General features: G+C 41.8%; 1 protein-coding gene across 1 annotated transcript; it reads right to left on the bottom strand.

Annotated features, from left to right (window-relative positions):
* Positions 1–690: 690 nt before the first annotated feature.
* Positions 691–14,862, bottom strand: lrrc24 (leucine rich repeat containing 24). Its single transcript, XM_044368502.1, has 5 exons — positions 14,461–14,862; positions 5,140–5,335; positions 3,961–4,239; positions 3,434–3,602; positions 691–2,758 (listed from the first exon to the last, which is right to left on the bottom strand). The coding sequence occupies exons 2-5, from the start codon at positions 5,299–5,301 to the stop codon at positions 1,515–1,517; spliced, it is 1,854 nt and encodes a 617-aa protein (XP_044224437.1). The 5' UTR covers positions 5,302–5,335; positions 14,461–14,862; the 3' UTR covers positions 691–1,514.
* Positions 14,863–17,799: the final 2,937 nt, after the last annotated feature.

Raw genomic sequence — 17,799 nt, 5'->3', positions numbered from 1 at the left:
AGTGTTTGGGAAATGTTCTACTTTTGTCCCTGGTATTAGCTCAGCTGCTGGTGTTGTTGAATCTGTACATACAGTGCCATCTGAGAGTCACAGCTGAGTTTGCATAGAAATAACAATCAAAAACACCCCTATATGTTCAGTCCATCGTGAATCACACTCCATTTGTGTTTCTTATTGAGTTATCATGAAATAACCAATGTATTTAATGTAGTTGTTAGAATAAAGCCATATAAACTGAAATAGCAGTTATTTTAAAAGAATATTGACATTTTTTGGATGAGAATCAATAAAGGTCTCAGTATTGGTATGAGGTACAGATTATTTGCCATTTCAAAACACATTTCAAACAGCATTCTTGCATCTTAGTCCACAAGTTGCTCTGAAAGCACATATGATACCACAGTGCTTAGCAGAAGAGGGGGAGAATAAAGAGCTTATGGGCCATGGACTGACCTCTATACAGTGACTGAAAGCAGTGCAGTGACTCTATAAAAACACATCTTTCAGACCTACCAGCTTCATCTCATGTGTTGAAGGGAGTAATAAAAAGGCAGAAAAAACAGTAAGCTTTTACAGTTATCACCAGAAGAACAACTATATTAAAGTGAAGGGTTGACCTTGCAAGAAAAGAAACACTGATCTTTTAAAATACATTTTATTATGTAGAAACCAAAGACAAAATGTACACTATTCACATTAGAATGGTTGTTACACACAGATGTTAATGGAATTAATTCCACCAAAGATTAAATTTCGGACAATGGAAATGTTAATTCTTTGTTCTAGTGTTGCAAGTCGGAAAAAAAGGAAACACAACCATGGCATGTTAACATCAAGGAATACAATGCTATGGTAAAAATGTAAAAGAAAGACTTGCTGCTGCATTCAAAATGAACCTCTTCAAACAAATCCACCCACCTGCACCCACTCACACATATGGGTAATGACAGTGCAGTTTCAGTAAGAGGATTGGTTTAGGTCTAATTCTAATGGGATCTGCAACAGGGTCCACAAAACAACTGTACTTCACAGTGAAAATTAGCTTTGTTATATTTACACAAAACACAGACAAAGTACACAAAACCTGAAGAAAAAAAATCATATTGGTATTTCCCACTATGCGCTGAACAATTTGAACCTCTTATGTGAGGATTTACAGTAAAATAGTCAACTGTTGTATTAACCATTTCTGATAAGGTTAGCCAGTTCAAATTATCTTTAAAGGGTTGATTTGGAGTGAGAAAGGTATGGTTCAGTTGTATTTTTTCCATTTAAATTATCACTGTTCATCCCTCTGACCCATCTTAATGTCATACAATCAATCAGATAAGATTCTCTGAGAGGCTTGTTGTGATTGAGGTTTCCCCCAACAACCACTAACTGGTGCTCTCCCCTCTTTTGAAGACCACATAATAATCTGATGCTTCAAATCATTGCACCAAGGCGATTTTCTTTAATGTCTTTAATTAAGTCCATCAGCATATTGTTTCATCTTAGAACACAATTAAAACCCCTTAGCAGTGGATCTCATAGGCAACCTGTGATCCGAAGAGGAGACTTTGACTGAGGAAGAGCTCCTCTGGGTCTGTTGTTAGGGGTCCCTCTCTACCATCTGCTGGGTTTCTTCGTAGCCCCATTCCCCCCGATCTGGTCAGTGTCTGCACCATTTCATGGTCCAGGAGAGCCTCCTTCATACCCGTCTGCTGGACAAAGCCGCTTATCATGTGACACCTGGCTGAGGTGGACCCCACAGGCTTGGCTCGGTTGAGTACATACATCTCGTGGCCGTGGTCGTCTCGGTACTCCTCTAGCTGCGCAAAGGTGGTGGGTCCATCAGAGTAGTCGTTCACATAGAGGATGCTCTCTTCCTTGCTGGTACAGTAGGAGCCACCCTCTTCTTTACGGTACTGCTGGTGACGAGTGTAGATCATAATCAAGAGTAGAACAGCAGTGAGCGCCAGCAAGGAGATGCCAACAGCAATGGCGGTCTGTGTGGCAGGGCCAAGGGCATTGAAGTCCATGCTGTCCTGTTCATATAGCGGCTCCTGGCTCACATCCAGAACCTCTGGCTGGTAGAAGGAATTAGATGAAGAGGAAACAAAGGTGTGTGTGTTCAAACGAGGCCAGAACTGGGATGAATATGAGGAGGAGGACATGTTGACAGCCAGGTGAAAGGTAACTCTAGCCACGCCACCAGGGTTCCACGCCTCACACTCGTAGCGCCCAGCATGTGCCACCGTCACATTGCTGAGGAAAAGCATGCCACTACCCATGTCTGGATCAAAGCTGTCCCTCTCACCACCCTCCTCAGTCCCACGCACAAGACCATGAATTCCTCCCACACCTCCCACCTTGATCCCCCCACTGCTTGGCAGGGCTGTCACCACTCCTCCAGCTCCGGGCCTGAAGAGCTCACCATTGGGTCCCAGCTCTTGAACCAGGCCACGAGGCGATAGCAGAGCCTTGCCATGGGAAGCTTTTTTCCAGGTCACCTGAGGCTGAGGGTATCCCGAGGCTTGGCAGGAGACACGGAGGCTCTCCCCGAGTCGCACAGTCAGGTGGCTTGGCTCGAGTTGCACCACGGGGGGGATGCAGACCAGGCTGTTTGGAGCAACCTCCACCAGGCTGAGGTGGGAGAGGCGAGGTGGTTCAGAGCACATCAGCCGACGCTGTTCTGCAGAGCTTAACAGACGCTGACCATCTTCACTGATCCAGGTTCTTAGCCAGCCCAGAGCACAATCACAGCGCCATGGGTTCTCTGGAGGAGGGGAATGGAAGCAAGGGAGACATGGAGTAAGTGATTTTTCAAATGCTGTTTCCAAGGTCAAGAATGAATTAAAGCCTACATGGACAAGAATTCCAAAAGTGCTCAGAAAAAATGGAAATTTGATCGTGTACAATCTCAATCAAACAACTGAGTGAACCTGATCCATTGATGAAGATCATGTGATAGGATTGACAGGTCAAGAAAAACAACTAAATTGTTTGGTGAACACGTATATTTTGTTTATGTTGTAGTTTGGTAATTTAAACATTGTTTGAGAACTGTTTGCACCAACTGTCTTGGAAGAGTACCTCTTTCAGAGGCAGCTTCTTCAACTCATTCCTTAAAATTCTTTTTCCTTAAAAGTCTTTCTTCATATTTTCTTTTTCTCATTAAAGGTCTACGGTAGGGTAAAACCCTTTGATATGTAAAATATGTTTAAGGGCATTTCATTCTATTTGACATGAGTTTGTTAGTTGTGGCAAGTTGTTAAAATTTCAGTGGTAGTGAGTGAATTTCATAGTTCATACAGGTCTATTCTACTGAATTGTGGAATGGAAGAATTTTTCATATCTCAAGGCGCCTTAAAGCAAATTGAGTCTGGGAGGATTATATCATATTACCGTCAAACATAATTTGCTCTAGGAATTCTGTCCTCGCTCTGCCTACCTGTGACACGGAGCACCTGCAGGCTGACTAGCGGTTTGAGCGACGAGGCTCCCAAGGTGCGGAGGTGATTTCTGCTGAGGTCCAGCAGAGCCAGAGATGACAAGCCAGACAGAGCTTGTTCCGCCAGTAGCTCTATGCTGTTTTCCTGCAGGTGGAGTTCCTGCAAACGCTGCAGACAGTAAAAAGACATAAAGCAGAGGAAGGAAATGTGAAAAGTGTAACCTGAAGGAGGAGGAATAAAAATGTCAGATGTAAAGAGAGGACGACTCAGTTCCACCCAACTCAGTCTGTATCACGGTATGGTAGGGATTAGTCAGACATGTTGTTATGAGTCGGATTTAAAGTGTCAGGCAATAAAAAGGCATCCCATCTTAGAATAGTTTTAGCTGTGCTTGCAAAAGCCTAGCTTTTTTCACTTCACCAAAATGAACTGGAGTTTTTGGAACACTTAAACCAAAATGAGCATTAAACATTGCCATCCATCCATCCATTCATCCATTCCTTTATCTCAGCACACACAAACCAACCTGCAGCCCCCTGAACGTGTAATCCTGGACTCGAGTGATCTGGTTGCCGGCGAGGTAGAGGATTCGAAGGTGCTCCAGACCCCGAAACATGTCTGGGGTGACCAGATGGATGAGATTACCATTGAGGGCCAGCTCAAGCAGCTGGCCTTGGCTTAGAAATGCCCCGGGCTCCAGTGCCGAAATGCTGTTGTTTTGGAGGTACAGGTAATGGAGGCTGCCCAGCCGAGTCAGGTCCTGAAGACGAATCTGCATTATAGCATTATCCTGGAGGAAGAATGTCTTCAGGAAAGACAAGGGAAATGAAATTAGAACAATGATCACAAATTGATGGCATTAAAGACACAGAGGAGCGGATGTGATGTTTGAAATGTTATGTTTTGTGCAGAAAAGTGAGCGTCGCTTGTTGCAGTGCTGTGCTCAGTGGGTATAAAAATGTATTAACCATGAGGAGAGATTACATTAATAACACGGCCACCTTTAAAGCTATATACACTCACCAGGCTGTGCAGAGCTTTGGATATATGTTAATGTAGGCAATACAAACAATGTGGAATGAGCCAGTTGAAGTTCATGATAATAATGACTCTGCAGCAGCATTTATCCTTTTTTGTGCTTGAGTTTTCAAGCACAAAAAAATCTCCATAAAAAGAATGTTTGAGTGATTGGAGCTACACCAGAAGTGCTTTCTGTGTTTGATACACAATACATGACTGACTGCTTGATTGGTAATGTGCATTCATTGGTGATGTTTTCAAAGAAGAGAACACGGGCCCATGAGGTAAAGTATGATCGACGAGATAGACCTGCTGATTGAGGTTAATGGAACAATTTATGTGGGACATGGTCTTCATTAATATTCATGAGCTGCAGTAATGTTGGGGGCCTGAACCTAAGAGGAAAAGACCGTGTAATGTTAAACATCTTCTCAACAGATGATCAGAGGGTGTGTGAGAGTCACTTTCTGAGCAAGAATGAATAATTGCACAGCCAGTAGCGCAGCCCCTCCCCTCAGGCTTACATCAAAAAGGGTCACGGCGAATTGATTAACCACAATCATTTCAGGGTAATAAGAATGGATCAGAGAGGAAGTCAACTGACACAGAATCACTGATGTGAGAGTTGGGGTCAGCTGCAATGCAATGCCTAGTTCCCTAACTTATTGTCGATTGGCTAACTGACCTCGGTGACAGAAGAGACACCCTGAGGGATTTCTTTGATCCCAAGAGATCCGCACTCCACTGTGAGGCTGTAGCAGCGACAGCCGGAGGGACATTCCAGTGAAGGTTGGGGGACTAAGGCCAGGATGATCAGGATGAGTCTGGAGAGCCACAAGAGGACCATGGTGGTTTTACAGCAGACCTTTTAGAGACAAAACCTGAGGAGAGAAGGTGGAGGATAAAAAGTAAGCATCAATCACTCATACCCTCAGTTACAATGACAAACCTCTTCTTCATTTGATCCTCAAAGCAAAGATTGACAGTAGCTGCAGATATATTGTATATGCAGATGACTGTGAAATAGCAAGGGAAGATTGATAAAAAAGCAGGGGAGCGTTAGAGTATCTCCTCATCCCTGCCTGTTCCCCATTCAGATTTGTCTATTCAGTGGAATTGCAGCAGTAGCTTCTATTATGGGCTTCAATTAATTAAAGATGTGATAAAAGATGTGCAGGTTGCCTCAAGGACCTCTCTCTTGTCTTTTTAATGCATGCGCAAACACACTCACACTCTATTTCCATCTCTCTCTTTGTCTTACAAAGACAAACACACACACACACACACACACACACACACACACACACACACACACACCGATGTGCAAATTTACAGCAAAGAGAGAGGCTCCATTTTGACCCCTGTAATCTCAGAAACCACATTTAACTCCTCAAAGCAAGTCTCAAGTGGTAACCAGCACTAATCATATAATCATCTGATCTGAAAAAACATCAGCATTGGCTGCTTGCTACACCTAACAGCAATATCTTCCTTTGATATAAACCCATCACTGAGCAAGTCATCCATGCACTTTTTTTATTTCTATACAGCCCGGAAGGGATTCAGTGTTCCGCTCGACTGTTCACATCAAAACGGCTTCAGACTCGCTGTCCAATTCCATGTAGCCCGGTGTTCACAATTGTTCATCGGCAGCAAATCACATGAAGATACTGCTGGGTTGTAGATATAATACACGTTGAAATGTCACACTGAGCCTGTCACTCTGGCCCAGTGACAGCAGGTGGATTTATTGTGCTTTGCGGCTTCCTTCTAGAGAATCTTCATCCAGTAGAGAAGCAGACATATCATCGATCCAATCTAAAGTCTCACATTGTAATAAAACATTCATGTGCAGTCTGACTGTGTCTCCACATCCCATTAAGCTTGTCTGACTTGTGAAATTTCTAGTTTGCTTAAGATTTCAGAATCACCCAGACAGATAATTGATAGCATTTACATATAGCTCAGAATGATTTGGAGATCATCTAGTTTATTAAGTATTAGAAAACATTCAGATTTCATCACAGCAACTTGATGAAAGGGTCCTGTGTCTGAAATAAAGTGTGACTGATAAATATTCAGTTTGCAGGGTGTTTGAACTGTTCTGTCAGATTGATATCAAGCATGTCTCAATTGTAGTGTTATTATCCATGGCAGTCATTTAATGCCCGAGCCCAAAAGCACTAAGATCACTATTTCAGTGGCTGAGAAGTCGTTCTCGGTGTAGCGACGCTGCATTATTAAGTGAATGTGCATTGAACTGGATGTTAATATTGCATGTTTGATTTAGAGCGCATTTATGAGGATAGCCAGCTGGATTAATACAATGTGACCTACATAAGCTGTTCAATCGTCTTCTCTCAGCAAAAACAGAGACTCTTATTAACAAAGGCATGCCATTTCCTCTCTAGAGCTCTCCAAACAAGCGTGAAGAGAAATTACGTATTTCTATTGTTGGGGAGAGAAAGCACAAAAATTGAATTTTGAATAAGGCCTTGGTCTGTCATTGAGCTTTTGTTACTTCTCACAGTGAGATGACTTTTAAATAGCTTTGACTTGCATGAAAAGTGTCAGAAGGGAACCAGAGAGGAAAAGACACTTGCCTGCCCTAGGATATGAATACACACAGAACAGGATGCACATTCTGATATTTGTTGTTAGAATATGAGCCAAGCATCAATGCAAATGACACCCTGCCAGGTAGAGAAAATAGCTTATGCATTTCTCTGCTCATTTCAATGTTACTCTCTCTTTAAAAAGCCTGGGCGGAAATCATGCCACGCATTCAATGTTAGGACAAGGCTGATGAGATGTAGAGACAAGCATAACCTATGGAGTTATTAGGGTCTGCACAAACAGACAGAAGACGGTGACGAAAATAAAACAACGCTAAGGGAGAGACTTCTTCAAATAATGTTGCTTACTGCGACTTGTCTTACAGTGTGTGCTCTTCTATGTCAGATTCAGTCGCCCTAACTGTGCTTGACTCTCATCTTTTGTCATGCTGATGTGGGATTTCAGTGCTAAGAGGTCAATTTGTTCATTTCAGTCTCAGTAATCCTCTGTGGTACATGCGTAATCTGCACAATCAGATGCTTGTTAGCTAAGCCGCTCTCGGCACTGTAGACGTTTCCATAGAGGGGGGGTGCTTTGTTCAGTGTTAAAAAAAAAAAAAAAAAAACGAGGTCAGCACTATATCTCTATTGACAGTGTGAAAATGTGTAAATAGGATGATTAGAGCTTAATGTTGTGTACATAGATCTGAGTGTTGAAAGCCAGGGCAGATGTCAGTCCACAAATGCCAAACGAAATCTAATAAACTGCACATCAGACGAAGCATGTCCAGCATTCAATATCAGTGTCGACCTCCCAAAATGTATCCCCACGCTGCGTCTCTGCAAACATCATTTTGCGCTGGACTCCGGCAGCTTGGAGTTTGTTTATCTGGGCATTTCTGAAATTACAATTGTCTCTTATTCTTGACACAGTGCTTTGTTTCCATGCCCTCAAACAAATCATCCTCTGCTCAACAATCACAGCCTGGCTGGCAAACATTCACAGTGCAGAGGATTCACTGCATGTAGTGCTGTTCTGATTTTCTCTTATTTTTCCAAGCAGGGTAGGTGTTGATGTGTCAGAGGTGCAGCAGACAGCCAGAGTGCTGGAGGCAGAAGCAAAGTTCACATCCCTGTGCTGCCACCGGTGCAGGTCGGCCTCATCCGTTGTTATGGTAACTCTTGTGATGAGGGAAGGTCTGCTCACGGGGCCTGAAGGCCAGGCACAGTTCCTGTGAGCTGCTGTTAGACAAACAACTCCGCAGAAATAGAAGCTGTCATTTCTTGGGGGAAATTGCTCGCAGGAATTTGAGCTATGTGATGACCCAGAGCTAAATCGTAAATTCTCTTTCACTCCGACTCTCTCTTTCTCCAGCTTGAACTCTTTCCCTCCTTTCCTTTTTCTCCTTCTTTTACTTCCCTGCTCCCTTCGCGATTTCTCTGAAAGCCTCCATCATTTCCTATTCCCATCGCTGACCTCTTTCTTTTCTCATCTCTCGTCCTTCTGCTCTGACTGACAGGTGCTAAATCATTTGTCTCAGAGCATCCTTTTGTCCACAAATAGACTGAGGCCAAGGCACTGGGAGAACACTGTGGCACTAACCCAAGAGTAACATACTGACTTTGAGCGATAGTCTCAACCATGCACACGAAAACACACGTACGCATACACATGCTTATAAACATGCAGAGCACGCCTACAAAGTAGCACTTGTGCACAAACACTAGCCACCAACAAGGACACACACTCTGACTGGCACACAGACACACACGCACACGCGCGCGCACACACACACACACACACACACAGGAAGACACACACCTGCACATCCCGCATACAACCAGCAACAGCCATCATCATTCATAGACGCAGACCAAGTCAGATACAAACAGGCTGGCACACACACACTCACACATATTTTTGTGTCAGCGGTAAAGGAAGTTCTGCTCAGTTAATAAGACTGCATTGATTTCTTTATTTTTCCACTACTACTCTGTCCAGCTGGGCTGCGCAGCCATTGATTTTCACCATGAAAGCCTTGTGTGTGTGTGTGTGTGTGTGGATGGGGGGATTTGGGATTGCATTTGTGAATGTCTGTGTTGAAGAGAAACAAAGTAAATGAATGTGTGATAGTTATTTCTGCCATGTTTGTGTGTGTGTGTGTGTGTGTCTGCATGTGGATATGTGTGTGAAGCTCAGGCTATCTCAAGCAAAATCACCCTCTGAGCAGCAGCAGCACTCTGCCACTTCCCCCAGCGGAGTATTTAGTCTAAAACCCTCACTCCGTCTCCCCGTACTGAGACAAACTCGATAAATCTCTGCTTTTTAAGAGTTCCAATGATAAACTGCTGTGACAGGCCTGTCTGCGATGCAAAGACTGTTGTTGGTAATGTAAGCTGGCCAGCAGAAAGCTCAAATGTTATTGCTATAAACTGCACAGAAACTCAGATTTTGGCTGTGGCGATATGATGCTAGACAGGCTGTAGCTGTGTTAGCACTTTTTTTCCCCTGCACAGTGGACTGCAGCACTGCTGCGCCACATGATTTGGAAAGCTTACATATATCCTCTATTCACTTTGAACAAAGTACTTCAGAGAAACAAGTTTTGTGGTTTTGAACTCGTGCAATATAATTTGATTTATGAAAGATAATTGAGAACTAAAAGCAAAACGGCGGCTATAACTGTATAATCAATATCCATTTTCCGCAAAAGATTTACTTTTATGCGCTTACTGTCAAGGAAGGATGACAATACCTGCACCTCAGTATAGAAATGACCTGGAATGTGAAGTCATTAAAAACACTCCTGCGCAGATAATCAGTGAGCTGGATGATGTTAGAATCACACAGGGATAAGCAGGTTATGTTCCATAGAATATGATTAGAATCAGGATAATGCGTAAGAGGGGCTACCGTGCACATAAAGATTCTAACTTAAAGAAGAAGACATGGCACAGAACAGCAGTTGATTGAAGTTAAATTGAGTTAAATTTCATCCAGTGGATGGCTCGCCTGGGGCACCAAAATGTCCAGAAATGGCCTTAGTGATCATACCCTCACATCATCTTGCTTTTCAAAGCTTAAAAAGAGATTTTAAACCCCTTTTAAGCCTCATGAATTTCTTTTTTGTTATTTTGTGCTTCCTTTCCTCCAAATCTTTATCTGCATGACTAAACAGAGGAAATATTGCCAAAGCTGTGTAAAATATGTATGACTTCACAATGAAGAAAGTATTATGCACAGATAATATTTATATCAGATAAAATATATCTAAGACATAATAGTGTGCCATTTTATAATAAGGTAGGCTTTATAACAGACAATGCAATTAATTTTTTAACCTTTATTTATTGAGGGGATTTTCTCTGAGAGCAATGCTCTCTTTTTCAGGAACACCCTGATCACAGTCATACAGTTACACATTCATACCTGGAGGCTGCCCAGTACAAACACAGTCTGTTTTGCTGGTCACTGAGCAGCTCCACTGGAGCAGTTGAGGTTAAGGGCCTTACTCAAGGGCACCTCAGTAGTGGTAATGATGGAGAAGCAAGCACTACTACTTCACTTTCCCTAACCAGATTTATCTTTCCAGGCCAGGGATTGAACCAGTGACCGTTCAGTCACAAGGTCACTTTTCTAACCTTTAGGCCATGGTGGCCTGGTTACCACTGACTGCCCCAGTTACATGAAACTGCTGCCAGCGTGTTTACTAAATGCCAGTGAGTGATAAAGACACACAAACACATGCTTGCAGTCTAATGCACCTTTACTGGTTTTCTAACCATCTGCAAAATTGTTACTTTAATAGTTTGAGGTTATCATAGATTGTTAATAATGAAGAGAGGATTACTCTTCTCCAGTTTTGGCACCACTTTTTAATAAGGCACCCTTTATAAAGGGTTTGCAATCACTTACTAATGCTCATAAGCCATTGCTAAGAACGTTTGGGTTGCCAGGTTGAAAAAAATCATTTTGACTAATTTGACTGCATAACCACAAATCTTCTGGAGAAGAGCAGCAGGTCTGGACCAAAGTCCCTTTATAACAACTTATTAAGCATTTATTGATGCATTTAATAACTGCATTCTTAGCAAACAGAAAGGACACCAAAGGGACTTTCCACAACCAGGCAACCCAAAAATTGTTTTTGATAATTGGTTTATAATTGATCTATGAAGGATTATTACGATTTATTACAGTAGCTAAAGCCATTAGTTACATCTTATAAACCCTTTATAGTGCCTTATTAGAGTGTGGTACCAAAAATAGACAGGACTAATTCTCTCTATGTTGTTAAAACCCCTGAAAGAATGGTTTCAAGTCTTAAGCTTTTCCTAATAATATTAAATATTCATGACTAAATAAGCAACAATCAAAGTTAAATGTTTGAAAAAAAACTCATTTAGTTGATAGTAATTAAGAGTTCAAAACTAAGCATCAGCTGACCTGCTTCATTGGGATTAGGTGTGGTTTGATCAGATTTGATTGACAGTGCCAGCAACGTAAGCAAACAACCCACTAGCTGTCATTAGATTTTGATTTCAGTTTTGCAAAATTATTCTTAAAGTTTTGGACAGAGCCAAGCTAGCTGTTTCCCCTTGTTTATGCTGAGCTGAGCTAACTGTCTCCTGGATCAAGCTTCATATTTGACATACAGAAAGTAAAAGTAAAAGTAAATAAGAGTATGTCTCAAAATGACAACTACCGTGGTCTGTGTGCTTGTGTGTGTGTGCCTTTGTCACTCATTGTTTTCAGGCATTTAGTGAACACGCTGGCAGCAGGTTCATAAATCGTGTAACCGTCAGTCTTTCCTGCTCTTCACATGTCAAAAAGAATCTCGGTGTCAGCCTCACCTGTCTGACACCGACTCATGTTTTCTCATGATTTTTTGTGTTTGTCACCCCATTTCAAAATGCCAATTTTCTCAAGTCTCTCTCTCTGTCTCTCTCACACACGCGCACACACATGCACACACTGCCCATTCTAATTGTCAAGGTTGGTTGATGCAATCGATCAGAGCAATTTCATTCACAGTAGCTTCATCTGACAGGCTGCAGAATTTATGAGTCACTGGCTTATGCCAGGGTAGAATGAGCAGTTTGATTTTTATGTTTCTTTTTGCTACATTTTCATCAATCTGGTTGCAAGCCACTCCTCTTAGCCCATTCTTGTATATGACTGGAGGAGCGGGAGTGTGTAGTAATGAGAAAAGCAACAGTGGACACATACACGATTGCTCAGTACAGCTTTGATTCTCACTGTAATCGATGGATCAGATTAGACAGGTTGGAAGATGGATCCTCCTCCTCACATACTCCTCTATTGAGAAGCAGAACAATTCACTTAAATATTTTGTCCAATTTTAATAAAAGTATTCACATGAATAAATTTATGTTTGATTCTGTGTTTTTTTTTTTTGGGGGGGGGGGGGGGGGGGGGGGGGGTTGCTCTTGTATTATTGTATTTCCCCAGTGTCCTGGCTAGATGAATCTGAATTGTAAATATCCCTCTTTTTATGGCAGTTCAGTTGAAAGTGCAGGTGTTACTCAAGCAGCAATAAAAGTGTGCGGGAACGTGTGTGTGTGTATCCTAAAATGAAATGAAAACAATGCTCCGATAAGGATTGCTTATCATTCTGCTATATTGCATTTCAGTTAATATTGGGTGTGCAATAGTGCAGAGGGAGTGGAGTTGTTGTATCTTCATAAATTATGTTTCTTTGTTGCCATGGAAGTGACAGCAAGTGATGGATGTCAAATCACAGATATATGTCAAATTACATTCTGGCATGTAGCCTATACTGTGGTTATCTGTGCAGTCTGGCATATAGACAGGAAATAATGAAACTGTAAAGGTAATCATTTTTCCTCATGCATTTCTTATTTCAGTTGATCTTTGCCGTATGCCAGTATCATTCTCGAGTCAGGCCAGAATTGGGGTGCTATGCAATTACAGCCGAGAGAGATTTCAGTCATCATTGTCTGGTAGACAGTAGCCAATGAAAAATTAAAGATCTCTGCAGGCATAAGGAGTCAACTTGTCAGTACAGATCTGTCCACGCAAGACAGATACCACACCCTTGGACTTAAACAAACGAGGTCCTATCCAGGGGCCTGTCGTTTGGCTCCACAGTGCTTCATGTGCAGAATAGCAATTAACCAGAAAGACGTGCATTAAAACTCTGGCCGTAGGGAAGAAACTGTGACACTTCCAGCATGATGGTCTTCCTGTAGGGACGTATACTGATTCTGTAGTATGCAACAGTCAGCTTGTGGTGACCTAATCATATTCTTCTTGGCATCTCCCATAGTGTCACTCCTTCCAATCCTGTCAGATTCTTATAGAGTGTCTGCTGTGCTCAGCAGTGATCTTATTATACTTTGTTTTCCATCACAACAGTATCACTTTAATATCCCCATGGGATTTGAATATACAGTGGCTCTGCAGTGAAACTGGTTTGTTTCTAAAATGTATTTTGAAATGAAGATATTAGTTAAGTGATATGGGACTGCGGCATGATAGGACAAACTGTAGAGAATCTGTATCACTGCTGTGACCCATTTGGTATTTGTTATTTTGTACAAAAAGATATTTATTTAAAAAAATATATTTTTTATAATAAGAGAGACCATTTGAGCAACATAATCAGCATAATTAGTTTATGCTATAGGATATAATGGGGATCAGTTGCCAGTTTATTAAACAGACCTAAAATGAGGTCTAATACAACAACCCTGCAATAAAACCCATCTTCTTGAAGGTTATAATGTTCAGCTTGAGTACAAACGGTTTTAGAGAGATGCTGATTCAACTTTATGGCAATTTTGGAGTCTGTATGTGGTGATGTTGAATTATATTATTCACAGGTTAGACTATAAATGTAGTCTATTGTTATCAGTTGAACTATTAGGCCTACCGATTAACATGAAACAGTGACATTTTGGAAATGGGCAAGTGGAGATCATCTACCGCAGTGACCCTCTGTGTACTGTATGTTGTGGTGCTGTTGAATTGTATTGCTTTAAACTGAGAGCTGTTTCTAATATTTTGTCCATTTCATTCATATCAATTAGTTTGGACCATATACAATATATAGCCAATATATGAAACCTGAGCGTCGTCTGAGTCTCAAAATAATGATTTCATCTCGGCTTCATTCAACATGTTATAATCCCAGTCACAAAACACATTCAAGTCTTTGTTTCACTCTCACACTATAATCTACAGTAGCAAAGTACACTGCATGCAGTTTTATACTTCAACAGACAACAACAAAAACAATCCTCCTTTATGGGGTCTTTAGGATTAAATTGTGTCTTATGTAAGTCCGCGGTCCTAATGTGTGTGTGTGTGCGCCGCGGTCGCTGAAAAACAACATTTGAGAACCCCTGCGTTACTATCCCAAGCGCACTCTGTCCTCCTTTCCCCTCAACACACAACTGCGACCTACCGTTTCACTGCGTGCACGGACTTGATTTTGGCAGCAGTCCCCTCACTTGCTCAGACAAAAATAAATAAATAAAAAATAAAGAAAAACAAAATGATAAAAATAAAAAGATGAATCCCACTTCAAATCACTGCAAATAGATGAGCCAGAGCATTGTTTCCCTCCCTCCGCTCCGCTCGCTGCTTTCACTCGCTCCCGACTGGGCAGCGGTTTAGAGTCCACACAGGCTGAGCTCGTCCATTGTAATTGGATGCTGAGAGCCGGAGGAAACTGCTCGCATCTGCCAACGCTGGACGTCAGCGCTGATGATGGTCGATTTAGACTCTTATCTCCCTCCTCTGATATTGTTATGCGGCTTTGATTTGTTTTCCCATTTTTCCTTGCATTTTCCCTCAACGTCGGATGTTATCTTCCAATAGTAAACCACTCGTTTAATTATCCCTGCTTGAATTGACTCCCTCCCCCCCTTTCTCTCTCTCTCTCTCTCTCTCTCTCTCTCTCTCTCTCTCTCTCTCTCTCTCTCTCTCTCTGTCTGTCTGTCTGTCTCTCTCTCTTGCATGAGTGAGAGAGAGGAAAGAGAGGGGGGGGGGGGCTCTTTATTCTTGTTCATTCACTTCAAAACATAAATTGGGTGGTCTCATCGCTGCCTGGGACCGACTGTCACAGTTAACTTTGAGTGTAATTTCCGCCCCGATGTTTGAATAAATGAGCCAGCATGAGCAGCGCCACTTTACGTTTGCAGGGAAGCAGAGTGATTTCAGCACCACGGACAGCGGCCTCGCCTTATGAAAGGTTACGCGCGTGCAGATTTGATCCTCCACGCTCTGCTGCTGACAGAGTGACGCTCGCCGTCATGTTTCCTGCGGTGGCAACGGCGGGAACAAGAGTGGAAAACCGCGGACTTGAAAAAGTGCCATTGCTGTCTGGCCAAGGGCAAGTGTATTCAAGCTGAACCGCGGCCCCTCAATATCAGGCAAAACCACATTGCTCAGTCATAGCAGGCGGCTACACTTCATTACAGGCGGGAGAGAGGGTGAATCCGAGCAGTTACATTCTGTTTTCCAGCATTTTTTAGTGTTACCGTGTTAGCGATTCTTCTTCTTTTTGTAGTAAATGTTCTGCTGAATACATTTTTCAGTTTCCCAACCAGCCCTGTTAGATGAAGTCAAGTAGATAAAGTTAAGCTAAGCCTTCAACGACACCCATCATTTTCCAAATATGTTCATTTGAATTGGATGTTATTTAAAACTATTAATTATCCTAATTAAAGCAAAAATGTTTTCATATAACTTAACTAGTGTTTAGGCCACTTTAAGTTTGTACTACTAGCCTACCACTTGGCAGAAGCTGGTCTTTTCAGTATCCATTAGGCTACTTTTAGCTAACCTTTCGAACTGACCAGTACTTTTAGCTTTAAGTATTTCAACCATTTATCCCATACATTTAGCTATTTCAACTATGTATCCATTACTTTTAGCTAACTTTTTCAATTTTTAGCTTATCATCAGCTTTTACTTCTCACTAACTACTTCCATACTTTTATGGCTATCTATTTTAACCATTAACCATAAGTATTAAAATAGTTAGCAATAAGTAATAGTCACTCCTAGTTAACTATTTCAACCATTATCCATCACTTTTTACCATCAATTTTGATTCCATTACTTAAGCCATTAAGCTGTTTATCCATAACTTTTAGCTTACCATTTGAAGTTAAAGGTCATATAGAGGTGTTCAGGGGTAACAGAATGTCTGGATTTTTTTTTTTAATCAAAAAGTAGTTTCTGTTATTTGAGAAACTCAACAATCTTCTGAAGTACCCCCTGGATTAGCCTACAGAGTACCTAGGTTGGGAACAATCACTGGTCTACAAGATACAGTATATGCATCTGTGCATGCGTGTGTGCGTGTGTGCGGCCACTGATGATGGCTTGATTATACACTAATCACACTAGTGGTTAAAACCGCACTGACCCACATTTAGCATCACTTGATTAACGCCTGCATGCAGTGTGTGTGTGTGTGTGTGTGTGTGTGTGTGTGTGTGTGTGTGTGTGTGTGTGTGTTTAAGTGTGCACGTGCATGCGTGTGCATACGAGCGGATGTGTAGCTACGTGTGAAAAGGTTCCCATGCCTGAGCAGGTACATTAGTTTGTGTCTAATTATGTCTTTGTGATGCTGAGTGCGCCGCAGTGTGTGTGTTTGAGCTCGGATTTTAATGATCTCCTCCTACCCCCTCTGGGCCAGCACGAGCCTATTTCAACCCACATCAGGATAATTAACATCACACTCAAATGTCTGTAAGAGCAGAGGGCTCCTTTCACCATCTTTCCTCTCATCCTGCTGCTCTTAACTCTCACTTTTTGGCTCACAGGAGGAGCAACAAATGTTAAATTACATCCCATAGTCTATTTGTATTTATGTGAAGTCCCATCTACATTTTATGTGCACATAAATTGATCCATAAACTTTGCTAACAAGTTGTTTTTTCCAGCCATAAAAACAAAAAGCACCTTATTAAACAGCCTTAATGTTAGACAGTTGGGCTTAAAACGTCATGGTTGCCAGTTTAAATCCCCAGATCAGCAGGGAACTCAGCCCTCTACACCCAATCACTACACTGTCCAACTGTCTAAGTGCACTTGAACTAGTCACAGTTCCATTAGTGAGGCTCCATGGCCAACTGAAGACTGAGGTTCTCTGGGCTGTTTCCAGGTGTGTGTGTGTGTGTGTGTGTGTGTGTGTGTGTGTGTGTGTGTGTGTGTGTGTGTGTGTGTGTGTGTGTGTGTGTGTTTGAGTGAAAACCCTTCATCCCTTTGCAGTTACTCCCATAGGGATTGGTTGTAATTAGGAATGTTCTCTCTCTCTCAACTTGCCTTGTAAATGAAAACACCTCTATATCAAAGAGAGAACACATTGGATGCAGCCCCGCTATGGAGGCTTTCTCACCTCTTATACTGACATGATGTGTCTTTGTTGGCATTTGGTTGATTTATTGTCCAGGAACTTCAAGTAGAAAAACGTATTTTTCTGGAATCACAACATGGGAAAGAAGTTTAAATTAAGAGACATAAACTGAAACAGAAGTAGAGTAGCAACACAAGCTTCCTCTCATTGTGAGAAATATAATTGTGACTATCTCTTTGTTATCAAAATTGACTGGTTTGAGCTATTTTCAAAATTGCAGACAAAGATAAACTTTGACGACTTTATTCGTAGTCAGACAGACAGATGGAGATGCAGACATCAGACAAACTACCAACAGGGGAGTATAATTTCCATTTACATATTTTATGGAGCAATATAAATGAGCGCAATTTCCATATAAATGTAGAAAAAACA

Source organism: Thunnus albacares, chromosome 12, assembly GCF_914725855.1.
Source record: "Thunnus albacares chromosome 12, fThuAlb1.1, whole genome shotgun sequence".
In the NCBI taxonomy this organism is placed as follows: Eukaryota; Metazoa; Chordata; class Actinopteri; order Scombriformes; family Scombridae; genus Thunnus; species Thunnus albacares.
The sequence above is the reverse complement of the archived record's forward strand: the minus strand, read 5'-3'. Positions and strand labels throughout refer to the sequence as shown.